Raw genomic sequence first — 14940 nt, 5'->3', positions numbered from 1 at the left:
ACATTTTTACCATGTTTTGACATGCAATCAATTTCTTAAAAGAGACAAAAAAATACATGAACAAGTCATGCAATGTATAAAAAATTGAAGCTTGTTAGTAAAGGAATTTAAAAATTACTTTTTACACAGTTATATCTGCTCATACCTTTTATTAAATTTGCAATAAATATATCTCAGTTAGCATTGTATAAGATTTTACTAGACAGAGTTCTATAAAATTTTCTCTAAAATTTTCATGGAGTTGGTAGAAAAATCTACCCTTATTTTTTATGAAAGGAGTGATCCCATTTTACAAAAAATAAATGTGAACACCTATACCACTCATTAACACTTTTAAATTAGTAATAATTTTACAAGGATTGTTACATTTAAAACCTTTTTTTAATAAATTTTTTATGAGTTTGTCAGTTCCTGTTCAATTTCATAAATTCATGTAGAAATGTCTTAGTTGAATAAACAACTTTATCTTTTTTTTCTTTCAATAACTTTGTATGCTTCATATAGCTTAATTTTATATTTTTATTAACATGTGGCACAAAAGAAAGATACAATTCTACTTTTTATTTCTCAAATAAAAACTACATAAGTATAGTTTCCTATATTAATAAATATTTGTTTAACATAAATGTTAAACTTCCTTTTAGGGAGAATCTGAATATTTAGATATTAGAAGAATCTAAGTATTTAGATATTATTCCATTATCTAGATAGTTAAGACTATAAAAAGGTTCTATGTATTATTAAACAGTTACATACAGTTGTATGCTCAAATTCAGGGAGAAAAAGAATGTTATTAACATATGATTTCATCTATAGACAAAAAAGTTTTGGCATAGCTAAAAAAGCGAAATTTATAACCATATTATTATTATTAAAATATACATAAACTTGACCAAATCTAATATTTTAAGAAAAATGATGTTCAATTTCTCACTTTGAAAGTTTTTAAATCTTATTTTAAGGCTCTGTCATTATATTAAAATAAGCATCTTAGCAAAAAATATAAAATTTTAATTGCTGTAATGAAATTGTAGGAGTTTTAAGGATCCCACTTAATTTCAGAAAAAAAAATTCACGACTTCTCCAGGTATTTCAGGAAAATTTCAATGTAAATCCAGACCATAATTTATCACCAGGTTAAGTTTCTATCTTTAGCCTGTGTCATCAATGCTAATTAAGATAATGTCATAAAATGCCTGTATAAATAAAAGCTACAGTTCTGTGAGAATGAAAAGCATTTCATTTTTTTAATATTTAAAAAGTTACTCCATCATCACATTTTTTAAACTTAAAAATTATTCATTGATTAGAATTTTTATGATTTAATTTTTAGAAATTTGAAATCTTAATTAAAATCACACACACCATAATATACAACAAAATATGGTTCAAACATATTTTAAAGATACAACAACTTTAGTTTTACCAGTTACAGTTGTTAGAGATACATATTTGTAAAAATTAGAATACGGGGAATAATTTTAAATAAATTATCATAAAAATAATTACTTTTCACTTTCCCCCAGCCATTTAGAAACTAGACTTGAAGATGAGACAGAAAAAAAGGTGGAATTATTTGCTTCAGTGGCAACTGCTTTTGCCAGAAAAGATTTTCCAGTTCCAGGAGGCTAAAAGAGAAATATTGAATAGTGTAAAACATTATGCGTTACTAGAGGACACAGAATGTTTTAAATGTCTATTTAATACAGCTTACACCAAACAGTAAAATTCCTTTCCAAGGTTTTCTTTTACCAGTAAAAAGATGAGGAAATTTAATAGGTAAAATAACAGCTTCTTTTAAAGCTTCTTTTGCACCTTCTAAGCCAGCAACATCAGACCATTTTATATTTGGTTTCTCTACAACAATGGCTCCTAAAAGTTTAAAAGCATTTTCATACAATTACAGAATAAATAGATCAAATTTTTTAAAAATATTAACAGACAACTTTGAAAAACCTATTTTTTACATATCAATAAAAAATAATGTATAAATATAAATTCCTTAGAAAAATCACACACTTAACAATAATAAGATAAGAGAAGATAAGAGTTCAAAAACATTCCATAACTTCAACGTTAGTAGATGAACTTTTGCTTCAAATCATAAGCTTGAATAAATTCAAAATATCGTTGACAATGTATTTTTTGCTTATTTAACCCCTTAACTGTCGCGGGCGTATATATACGTCTCGGTCAGGCGATGCGTTAACTGCCGCAGGCGTATGTATACGGTTTCCCGAAGTACGATGTTTTGCATTGCGCTGCCATAAATAGAACTACACCCCCGACTTGTGAATGCAGTAAAAAGACCTTGAATGTGTTTGCCAATGAAAGTGTTTGCAATTAAAGTATTACCAATTTTGGAGGAGGGGGACTGGGAAAGGGATGTGTTGGAAAAGTTATATAATATTTATTGCTTGTGTGTTTCTATTTGAGTAAGGTCGGGTTCATTCTCCTTTCGCTTTCGTTTCCCGTGTATATTCGTCGAGAATCCCGCTATCAGTGCAATGAATGTGATGTTGGTTTATGTGTCCAACCATGTTTCAGGATTTATCATACAAGAGCTAAGTTTTAACATCTTTTATATTGTATTTTTATTCTTTAATTTAAGTTCTGCATTTTCTATTTTTCCTTTTTCTTCTCTCGTGAAAGTAAACTGTTTTTAAATTGCAAAGCGTGCATCTTTTTACCCCATCAAAATTGCGCGTAACAAAGCACACTTGAACGAAAAACGGTGTCACTGGGGAGTGAATCACGTAAATTTTACTCGGCAGGTAAGGGGTTAAGATATATGATAACACTTTGTCTACTTTATTTATTTTCAAATGGGCTTTTGATATAGTGTGCAATGAATCATTAACTAAGTACATGCAAGCTGTGTGTAATTCTTTCTTCTGCATTCCGTTCAATAAACATCACACCTGTTTCAGAGATCAGAATATTTTCAACTCCTCTTATTTCATAAAATTATACGTGTTCTATGTCACACTTTTGAAGGGATACCAGGGGAGAGATCACTCACACTAGGGAGAGATTCATTACAGAGATCTTTTATCCCAGATGCACCAAATTAAGACAATTGTCTAATTTGCCAAACACATTGAAAAGGGAGCTAAATATCCTTTCTGATTTCAATATCATAAAAAACATAAGCTTAAGCAAAGTTTCGAAAAAGTTAAGTTTGTCTAATAACAAATAGCCACATAACAAAAACTGTTTCATTTCATTGCTAAACCTATTTTAGCAAATTTAAGGTTGTAAAAAATTTTATTCATTCAATCGTGGGACGGAAAAAAAGTTACAAATTTTCAATGCAATTTCATACCAAAGTGATTATGACTCGATAAAAATGAATTTGGTGATAAAATTGCAATTGGTAAAATAATTCACCACTTTCCAAAAGTATAAATATATAAGGCATCATTGCATTTGATTGTTAATAAAAACTTTCATTTTAATATTGTTTTTCAGTTTTCTATCGTGCAATAAACATATTACTTAAGGTGTTGACAAATAGTTTCTTATTTAATCTCAAAATATTGTTTAACTATTAGTCCAAAGTTATAAAGAAAATAATATTTGAGGGAAACTTATTTTCTTAACACTTGTTTTTAAACAACGTTGGACTCAAAATTAGATAAGGAAAAACGAATTTTTTATTTATTTATTTATTTTATAAATACTCACAACCTTTTAGTATTTTAAATGGTTAAGAGATATAGAGGTGGATAAAAATGAGAGATTCAAAGCAAAAATTATTTTTGAAAAATTTCAATTCCTTCAAGCTTTCAATATTGACTTTTCACTTAGTTCTTTAACTCTTAATCAAGGTTTCTTAAAAAGAAACCCATGCAAAAGAACACTTTCCATTCAATCATTAATCAAATTCTCAATAACTCATAGTAATTTTGCTCCTGAAAAAAAATTTTCTAAAGAGGGGAAGGAATTGGTAAAATGGAAAATTTGAAACTAAATTTTTTAACTACCAATATTTAAAACAGCTTCCTTGAACAACTTTGTGACTGATTTAGTAGCTCATTAAAAAGCAAATACATAATAGATAAAAATAAATAGAAAATCTATCTATTATCTATCTAATCTATGTATTAATCTTCCAAAAAGCTATTACATAAAATTTTTCTCAATGCTTATGTGTATTCTTCGACTAGAATAAAAACAAATTAAGACATAATTCATACATAAGATTTCCACACATAATTTGTCATTTGTGATTTTGTTTCCCATACGACAGAGACCAAACCTTATTGAGGAAATATTTTAAGAAAAGTGTTAAATTCAGCTGTTTTATTTTTCGTTTAATTTTTTATTATAGATAATAAGACTGGGGAAAAAATGCAAAATATCTTATAAGTTTTTTGCATCTTTGCATAAGTTGATTAAATGCAATTTAAAAAAAAAAAAAAAAAAAGAGATTACATTAAAGTGACATTGAACAGTTTTGAAAATGATACTATTTATTGTATTATACAGAACATAATACAGAATTATGAAAAATAAATTGCTTATGGACAATTTGAACGTAAAATAAAATATAATATAAACACAACTCTTTAAATCATTCAAAGATTTTAAGCAATAAAAAAAAGGAAGCTGTTAATGGAAATTGATATATACAGGGTATCTGCTACATTTTAGATTTTCAATTTCATGACTTTTCATGATTTTCCATGACTCATTCCAAGAATTTTTCATGACTTGACAAAGTTACTATTTTCTCCGACAAAAACGCAACAATAAATTAAAAAAAAGCATTATAATAACACTAATTGAAATGATAGTTATAATCAAAACTGTTATACTCTGCATCTTCCTATTTATAGATTTTAAATTTAAAAAACAGAGTAAAGAAAGAGTTGAAACAAAAAATAGCCGGAAAAAAAAATACAAAAACAAATAATTTCCCCCCCCCCCTTTCTTTCTGCAGAATTACAGTGGTGGCCAAAAGTGTGGACATTTTTTGAAAGTTTCAAGTTTTTCAACTTTGTGTGCATGTAGAATATATTAATTTTCACTTAAATACAAACGTTTATAGATCAAATTGAAGGTAATTTAATGTAGAATTTAATAATAAGTACATTATTACAATATCTGCATTGCAAAAAAAGGTTATGCAACTAAAAGTAAGATCTATCTTAGATTTGCATTTCTTTAAAGTGATACTTACACAATCAATACTTAGTAGGATAACCCTTATTTTTTAAGACAGCTTCACAGCATCTTTTCATCAAGTAAACAAGTGTTTGGAATTCATCTTTCGTAATCACATGGTGCCAAGAATCAATTATAGCTTCAATAAGTTATCTTTTATTGGATGGACGTTTTTTTTCGTACAAGAATTTTCAAACGTCGCCACAAATTTTGAATTGGATTGAGATCAGGGCTGTTTCCTGGCCATGTTAATATATCTATGCCTTTATTTTGAAACCATGCTTTGCATACTTTTGCTGTGTGGCATGGAGCTGAATCCTGCTGAAAAATAATTGGTGCGTTGTTGGGGAAGAGATCCCTGATGGAAGGTATCAACTTTGGTTTCAGGACAGTTTCGATGTATTTCTTGGCATTCAGGATGCCATCAATCACTTGAATTAGGCCCACACCATCTGCAGACATGCATGCCCAAATTATGACATTTGTTGGGTTTTTTGTAGTTGCTTCAATGCAATCAGGATGAAGTGTTTCACCTACTCTACGCTTCACGTATTTTCTACAATCACCACCAAAGAGCGATATTTTACTCTCATCGCTCCAGATTACTTGCTTCCATTGATTTTCTGACCATTTAATTCTTCTTATTGTTGTTCTTGAACTTACTGCAATGCCCGCTGCATTCATTTCACATCTAATGGTACCTGATGAAATTTTTCTTTCTTGAAGGCATAGCCATTTAATTTTTCTATCGGCAGTAGCACTTGTACATTTTTTCGGCCTGATTTGGCTTTATTTTCCACTGATTTCGTTTTTTTCGTAACGTAAACAGAACTTTCATGCACCAGAACAAGTCACTGAACCACCAACTTGTCCTGCAATTTCAGCATAAGAGAGGCCATTTTTTCTTAATATGACGTTTCGGCTTCTTTTTGTAGATGTCCAATTAGTTCTTCTTGTTGATGACATTGCTTAAAATTAGTTTAATTAAAAAAAAGGACTTTAAATATTCAAAAACAGCAATACTCTATTTAATTGTACTAGTATGCATCATTCCGCAAAATATTTCCACAACAATAACTCTTTTACCATCCAAATAACCTAAACTATAGTTACAGACATTTGATTAGTCCTAAGAACAGTGTTTGTGCTTGGCTAGTACGCTTTTATTACAAAACATGTCCTTATTCAAAATGATATGTGTTTGTTTATTCTACTAAAATGAGCATACCTTTTTTTGTAATATAGATATTTTAATTCTGTCTTTATTATTAAATTCTACATTAAATTACCTTCAATTTGATATATAAACTTTAGTATTTAAGGGAAAATTAATATATTCTACAAGCACACAAAGTTGAAAAACGTGAAACTTTCAAAAAATGTCCACACTTTTGGCCACCACTGTATATTCTAAAGGTACTTTTCTTGTTCATCAAAAGGGAAAGAAATACTACTGACTTTTCTCTTCCCTTTTTGGAATATAAAAAATTCGCCAATGACTAGTTTGCTTCAACTAGAATTTAAAATTGATAAAATTAAAAAAAAATAATAATAAAAATTCTTAAATCAAAGAAAAAGATAATTCACTCTAGAAATGATGTTTTTTCTTTCATTTTTTGAAAGAACACCATAATTTTTAAAGAACATGATAAAATCATTTTATATTCTAATAAAATATGACTAGGAGCTGATTTTTTTTAGGAATTCAGATATTTGGAACAGGATGAAATTGGGGGGGGGGAATTCCATTTTAAAAATTAGATTTTTCGAAGACCTAAATTCATGACTTTCCATGGTTTTTTTTTAAAAATAGTAAAAATCATGGCATTTCATGACAAATCTTGTGCAATACTGAAATTCATGACTTTCCAGGTGTGTGGATACATAACTTAAAGTAAACTATAAGAATTTAAGCCCATTATTAGGAAAATAACTTCAGATTTTTCAGGTTGATATGATGGTAAATTGAAATAAAAATTTTAACAATTAACATACCACACAAATTTTATAGAGAAAATCTTAAAAAACAAATGCACACAAATAAGCTAATACGTTTATGAATACATATACATTATATGTTTTAAATTAAGTAATACAAATGCAAATCTATATACCTTCCAATTGGTGGGTAAGTTTCTTTTTTTCAGGGTCATCATCACTATCACTACTGTTGCCACTATTTTTTCTAAAAAAATATTACTAAATTAAATTAAATTATTATACTTGAAATATGAGTGAGTTAACTATTTCGACAAAACATTTTAACTAGTACAATGCAACTGATAAAGATATTTTCGAAATCTGTTTACTATTAGTATCACAGAAAATTGTATTCGTAAGTACAGAAAAAAATTATTACTTTATTTACAATTTAGCTCTTTCTGTTCAAAAGCTACTGAAAGAATTATTAATCAAATAAAATAAAAATGGAATACACAGAAAATATAATGAATAAAGCAAAACTATTATGTTGCTGTTTTATTTTTATTCCCTACAAATATAGCAGATAAAATCTGAATTCATCTGAATCATAAAGATACATCCTTATCATATCTCAATTCAGATGTTAACTGATTTACATATAAAATAAAAAAACCATTTGATTTATACAGCTGTAATTACTGAAATGTAGAAACAAACATGGTTTTTCAATACAACTAGTGTTATAGTTTGAGCATAACAATGATTTTTAAAGAAGTCAAATTCTCAGTTTAGGAAAAAGTTTATTGTTTAGTAACATATCAGACAAGAAAGATGGAAAAAAAAGTAAACTTTTGCAAATATTTGCACAATACATTTTTAATATTTCCTTCATTAGAAGATTTTTAAGAAAGAGAAATAGTAATCAAATAATCATGAACAGAAGTTAGAGATTTGAAAAATTTCTTAAAAAATTAATAAACACGTAATAAAATAATTTTAAATTAAAAATTCGATATTTTTCTTCATTTTTAAAACTTAAAACAATGATTTGAGAAAAAAATATTTTTTCTTTTAGAGAATTTACTAAAATATACTAAAAAAACAGCAGGATTTTAAATTAGACCAGAGAAACGGAAAAAATTTAGTAGAGTTGGCAGATATGTAATGTATTAAAACCAATGCTTAAGTTCCATTTAATGAAGTGGAGTAATAAAAGCCCTCCTTGTAACAGAGAAAATTTTCATCCCAACTGTTTAACTAATTCCTTTTGTGAAATATTTTTTTCTTGTAGATAAAAACTAATAACATATTTATTAAATGATATCTAGTCTAGTGCAATACCTTTTAATATTTAGAAACATTTAAATTTATTGTACAATCTCAATTAACCATCGAATTTGATGACACAACACAAACCCAGATAACTGAAAATATTCCATATAACTGAAAAATGTTATATGTGCAATTTTTCTTCACTAAAGTTTAAAAGATTTTTGTAGAAAATATAAGTTATTTCTTTTAATCAAATTAAAACAATCTTTTCTTACTTGTATTGGGTCATAAAAACTAATACATGAACAAGTATTAAACTTGTCTACAGTAAGAGTATTCAGTATACTTGTATACAGTAATAGTATGCTATGTGCAATTTTTCTTCACTAATTTTTTAACAGATTTTTGTAGAAAATATAAGCTATTTCCTTTAATCAAATTAAAACAATCTTTTCTTACTTGTATTGGGTCATAAAAACTAATACATGAACAAGTATTAAACTTGTCTACAGTAAGAGTATTCTGATAAATCACTTGCTGTCACTCAAGAGTTAATTGAACTATAACTACCATTAAAAAATTAAACAACTGCTTTTCGCAAGATTGTAAGTGCAAATTGACTATTAAGTTATGATTAGCATAAACATGGGAGGATAGATGAATTAAATTCAGATATAAAAGATAAAAAGAAGCTGACACTAGCACCTTGAGAAAATAAATAAGATATATAGAAGAGAAAATATATAGCCTTACGATGTAGGACCATCCTCTGTGTCTTTAATAGGCTTCTTTTGCTTGTCTTTCAAATATTTCTTTAACTTTTCTGCCCTCTCTAAGTACTGGACACACTTTGCTCGTATGCTCTCTTTAGCCTTATCACTCTGAGCTTCATCTGGAAAAAAATATTTCAGATTATTTTTTTTAAACATGACAAATAATGATGCAAATTTAACCAAAGTTACAAATTTCAGATATTTTGGAATAGGCTTAGTATGTTTTTCTAGTATAAAAAGGGGTAATTTGGAACAGGCTTAGTATAAAAAGTGATTGTTTAGGAAGATATTAAGAAAATGCTTAATTTGGTGTTAAGATAAATTTTAAAAAATTAGAGCATAATTGAAATAGAATTGAAGTACTTTTGTACAAACGTGTCTGTTTCAGAGAAGAGTGAACAAAATCGAATGGCTACGAGAAGTATGATGAACTGGTATACTAAACTAAGGGTTTAAAAAAATGGTATTTATTCAAAATAAATAATAAATAAAATCAGTGTTTTCCCTAAGTGTTTTAAGAAGGGTGGCCCACCCTGCCAGCTCTTTTACAGAGGTAGGTTTTGGGCCTCTCTCTTTTTCTTTTAGAAAAAAATGCTCTTTTTCTAGTAGCAGATTTATTGCAGAGATTGCATTAGTAGAAATGAGGAACTTCTGATAACCCTAACTACTGCAAATTATTTTTAGGCTAAGTCAATATGCATAAAATATTTCTTATATTTACTTGTATTCCGTTTCGAAGGGCATTTATGTAGCTATTGCTCTTCAAACGGAGTGCCCTTGTTTTTTAAAAAGCACCTTGCTCCTTTTTTATTTTTAGGGAAATCTTTGTAAAATCAAATGATATCTGCAATAATTATAAAAGTAAAAAGAGTTGGAAAACAATAATAATAAAAACAAAGGGTTCTAGAGCTACAAGCAGACTTAGATAAAATGAAAAACTTTCTGTGAACACAAAATCTCAATTAAAAAACTTTCTGCAAGCAATCTTAAATAATACAACACTCTTGAAACTAGTTCTAATTCTTATGCAGCCTCCTATTTCGGCAAAATTCGTTTGAAAATCATAGTTACTTTCGAAAATGTTTTAATTTATTAAAACTTTATATTGATTATTAAAAATAGAAGTATGCCTGAACAAATGGAATGATGTGCGGCTGTGTGAAGAACAAAAAGATATTCACATATTTATACCTGCAAGATTGATCCATGAATTAAGATTGGGCAATTTTGATTGTCTTTAGTAACGCTAAAAGATTTTCTGTGATGTATAAAAATATTAACTGCAGGGTAAAATTGAAAATTTTGTTTATAATGGGAAATCATAAATTTTTTTTTTCTGTGATGTTTAAAAATATTGACTACAGGGTAAACTAGGAGAATTTAGACTGTTTTTTGTTTATAATGAGGGACACTAAAAATTTTTCCATGATGGTGACAATTTTTCTGCGTACAGTGGTTGTGTGTATTTTATATATATATATNNNNTATATATATATGAGTGAGTGATAGAGTGAGTGAACCACTGTAATTCAAAAAGAGGAAAAGAGGATATATAATTACATTTAATGGCATGTAAAAAATATTCAACTCCATGTTCATATAATCTGCATGCTTCATCATAGTTTTTCTTTTTGTCTTCTTCAGTAGCTTTAGTAACCATATCAATTCCTTTCTGAAACATAAATTATATTTATTGAGAAACAATTACAATGAGTGTATATAAAATGCATTCAGAAAGACACACATTTATGCAAATTTTTTCAAGCTTTATTCTAAAATGTTTCTAGCAATGCAACAGATTCAAGTAAAACTAATTTATTTCTTAACTTCTCAAACTAAAATAAAATAGTTGTTCATTGCAACATTCAAAAGACGTGTACTGTACATTCTTATACTTTTAAACTTAAAAAAAAAAAAAAAATGATGGTCTAAATACAAGGAAAATACTACTTGGCAATGCTAGGACATATTACTGATGAAATAAGCATATTTGTACTCAACAATGCCATCATTTTCTTGTAGTTAATTGCTGTTTCATAAAATTTAAAACTTTTTCTTTACTGCAATGTTTTATACAAAACTCAGTGTTTTCATTACAGAAAAAAAAGGAGAGAGAATTTCTCACCCTTTCTCAAAAACAGGGTGAGATCTCAAAAAGTTAAGTGAGATTTCTAAAAATTAAAATAACGCGAATAGACTTGGAAAAAAAATATTTCTTTAATTATAATACATTTTTAACATCTAATTTTTAAAGCATTGAATATTTTTGCTGCATCATCATATGGAAAATGTGCTATATCTACTTTTTCATCAGCTATTCTCATTAGGTTGCTCAAATGTTAATCAGTTATTTGTATAAGATATTTTGTCTTAATTCGGTTTTGAGTGCTACATGACCTTGCAACAGATGCTGAACAATTCGGAATCTCTAAGTAAATTTAAAGCATTGAAAAAAATGTAAACGTCTTACATGAAGAAATTTTACCTTCCGTGAACATGTGGTTGCAGAAAAATGTGTTATGAAAGGTGTTCTGTCATTTGGGGGGGGGGGCATTGTGTTCTGCTGTTGGCACCGGTTCTGAACAATACTGGTAAATAGGGAAGCTAGATAACAGGGATCCATGTTGAAAATAATGAAAGATCAAGGAAGAAAAGTGAAACGGATTTTATTCAAAATGGCAGAAGACGAATTTTTTTCCAAAATTCGAACATTTTGAAATTGATTAATAGAGTGCGCGATCTTCTCGCGTTGATAATTTTTTAATGCGAGAAAAGAAAAAAATAAGCGAGATTCTCGAGTTCTCGCGCTGTAGTGAAAACACTGAAACTTAATGTGATTTTAGGAAAAGGAAAAATACTATGACAAAGAAAGTATAGAATTCCGTTCTATCATATAAACTTCAGTTTTTTTTAATTTTTTTTATATTTTTTATCTATATTTTCTTATATTATAGCAGCTGTTAATTAGTCCTCTTATTTGATAAGTAAAATATATTTTTATGTAAAAGAAAATAATATTACAATAATGACATTTGGTTATTGTTCACACCATTGCCTTTAAGAAATTAAGACATATGATTTTACAATCCGAGTAAACATTTTTGATGTACATACCATCATGTTGTTGCAACGTGATTACTAGGTAAAGGAAGCATGTGTCAGGGGATCTATGTCATCTGACTATACTTGATACAACATATATAGATTTTAAAAAAAATCATTAACTGAATCAAACAATATTCAGTAAAACATTAGCAACTATGTTTCCATATCTCACATAAGTATATTCTAATGGCAATCCTATAAAACATGTAAAAATTAAAAAATATTGAAACAAATAGCCAAAAATCAAGCAGTTGGATGCACATTACAGGTCAATACATACCCAGAGATGACAACTGGCTCTGCTTTGTAAAAAACTATTTTCCACGGATAATGAAATTTTATCTATTTTAAGGTAAGTATTTTTTTTATTTTAAGTAATTTTTTCACCACTACATATCAAAAATTCAAAGTATTATATGAAATGCAACTTTATAGTAATTATATCGTGGTGACACTTTTAAAGGGAAGGCATATTTATCCTTATTCTACAAGTTTTATTATTCAATTTACTACTAATTTTTTAAAACTTTTGCAGAAAGCGGATCAGTTGACATCATTTGACTTTACATTAGGGATTTTTCTATATCAGTAGGCTTAATCACACCGGCTGCCATTGTCAAGAGGAAACTGTCAGGTTTTAGTAATTGAAAATAAAAAACAAATACCTACACAATGGTTAGTTCACAAATGGTTATATTTTTTATACTTCTAATTTGCCTCTTCTGGGACAAATCTAAAAAATTTCTAGAGTGCCATTACCATAGCAACTATTTTAACCTCATGCTAAATTTTGTATTTGTAAGTGGTTTCACTTTTTATGCCAGAGTAACATGTGCCAGACAAACTCATTATTTTATTTTATGAACAATTAAATGCATTCATATTATTTGAACTTAAGTTAATAAGTATAATTAACTAGGTTATATTTCAATTATTGGTTTATAACATTAGTTTAATTGTTAGTTAATTTTTTATTTATCACACAGTTTGCTTGTAATTATAGGGAGAAAAATGCAAAATCAAATAAATAAAAAAATATAATATGAAAGAGGGGATAACAGTCAATTATAAAGATAATCAAATTATTCTGAATCAAGAGAAAATGATCATCGTCTGGGATTTTCTATATAAAATGGTATTTTAAGGTAAATGCCATTACAGAGTATTCCTTAAACTTAAATTTTTTTAAGGTTCAGGGCCATAGCCTGATATCCCCTATACCAGTGTTTACCAAACTTACGACTTTTGTGTACCCTTTCTAAATTTCTCACAACGCTGTGTACCACGAATAAAAAAAATGAATGTATTTTTTTACTATAAAAAAATTGCACAAAAGTTCAAAATCCCAACTGGTTGCTGACACCACTAATTATTAAATGTTAACTTTGCAAAAAATAGCCAATAGAAAAATATGTTATAAATTTTCATGCCAATTTTTTTTTTAAATAAAATTTTTTGAAATTTTCGTTTGTTGCAAGATATTCAGCAGAAGAACGTGTACCCCCGAAACTTTTTCCGTACCCCTGGGGGTACGCATATCACACTTTGGGAAACACTGCCCTATACTGATGTTTTCTTAATATACCCTATTTGGGTATCGCAATAATAAAGGAAAGATTTCTATATCAGTATCCAAATATGCATAATATACATGAAAATGTGTCACTACGGTAGAAAATTTCTTAGTATTACTCTTTATAAAGAAACACATTACTTTTTTTTCTTAGATGGTAACATCAAATATTAAATAGGATAACAATATTTTTCAGTGTTAAAAATTTTTTAAACAATTCAATTTTAATATTCCTTATTTTTGTACTATTACATATACTAAAATGAGCGTGAAAGAAAGCAAGATAATTTAAGTGATGATGAAATTAAATGATTCTCATAAAAATATTTATCAAATTCTTGCAATGAAATGTTACTGAGCAACTTAGATTTTAGATACAAAGAAAATTAAGCTAAGGTAAGACAAAATAAACAAATAAGTTTTATATTTTCAAAAAACTGCTAGATTTAAAGAAATATATATAATGGTTTCAATAATAATTAATAGTTTTACTCTTTAGCGAAGGTAGTAAGTCATGAACAAGTACTGATACAAGAATATGCCTATAATAGACTGATCATCAATAACCGAATAAGACGATTAAAGTGAAATTAATGTTTCACAAATAAAGATATACTGAATAAAGAAAATGTTACTTTCATTTGATCGTTGACTCAGTAATCACTTTTCTTTCATGAAAAAATGATTCTATGCTTTTTCCATGATTTTGATTTGAATATATGGCATAGAATAAAGCCAAGGCTTATACGCCATACTTTGTAGTGAACATACAAGCCTGCATATGTATCAGTAACAATTCAATAATAAAGCAGGTATTGAGCTCGAGATTGTTAACAATCTTTTGAACAATTGTTTACATTTATCAATTGTTTAATCAAACAACTGTTTACATTTATATTGAAAACACCATCCATAGCTATGGGTAAAATGCGGGCAGAAAATGTGTGTGATCTGCTCGTAGAAAATAGCTAAAATAAGTAAAAACGCGAAAAGCTTCTGCAAAATGCGGAAGAGTTGGCAGCTATGCATATATATCAGTAACAATTCAACAATAGACAGGGATGAGATTAGCCAAAAGGCAAAAGAGCTGAATTTCTACGATAGTAAATTTTACGCAAGCGCAAC

At 27.9% G+C, this 14940-nt stretch overlaps 1 protein-coding gene across 1 annotated transcript in view; it reads right to left on the bottom strand.

Moving 5' to 3' along the window:
- LOC107449204 (vacuolar protein sorting 4) overlaps window positions 1-14940 on the bottom strand; it is a gene marked incomplete at its 5' end in the record, with an annotated part of 113844 nt that overhangs the window by 17849 nt on the left and 81055 nt on the right. The window contains 5 exon segments of the mRNA XM_071179626.1: window positions 1510-1628; window positions 1715-1872; window positions 7284-7354; window positions 9118-9256; window positions 10698-10809. Coding sequence (XP_071035727.1) covers window positions 1510-1628; window positions 1715-1872; window positions 7284-7354; window positions 9118-9256; window positions 10698-10809 — 599 coding nt within the window.

This window comes from Parasteatoda tepidariorum, chromosome 4 (assembly GCF_043381705.1).
Source record: "Parasteatoda tepidariorum isolate YZ-2023 chromosome 4, CAS_Ptep_4.0, whole genome shotgun sequence".
Taxonomy (NCBI): Eukaryota; Metazoa; Arthropoda; class Arachnida; order Araneae; family Theridiidae; genus Parasteatoda; species Parasteatoda tepidariorum.
This window is presented reverse-complemented; position numbering and strand designations above follow the sequence as displayed.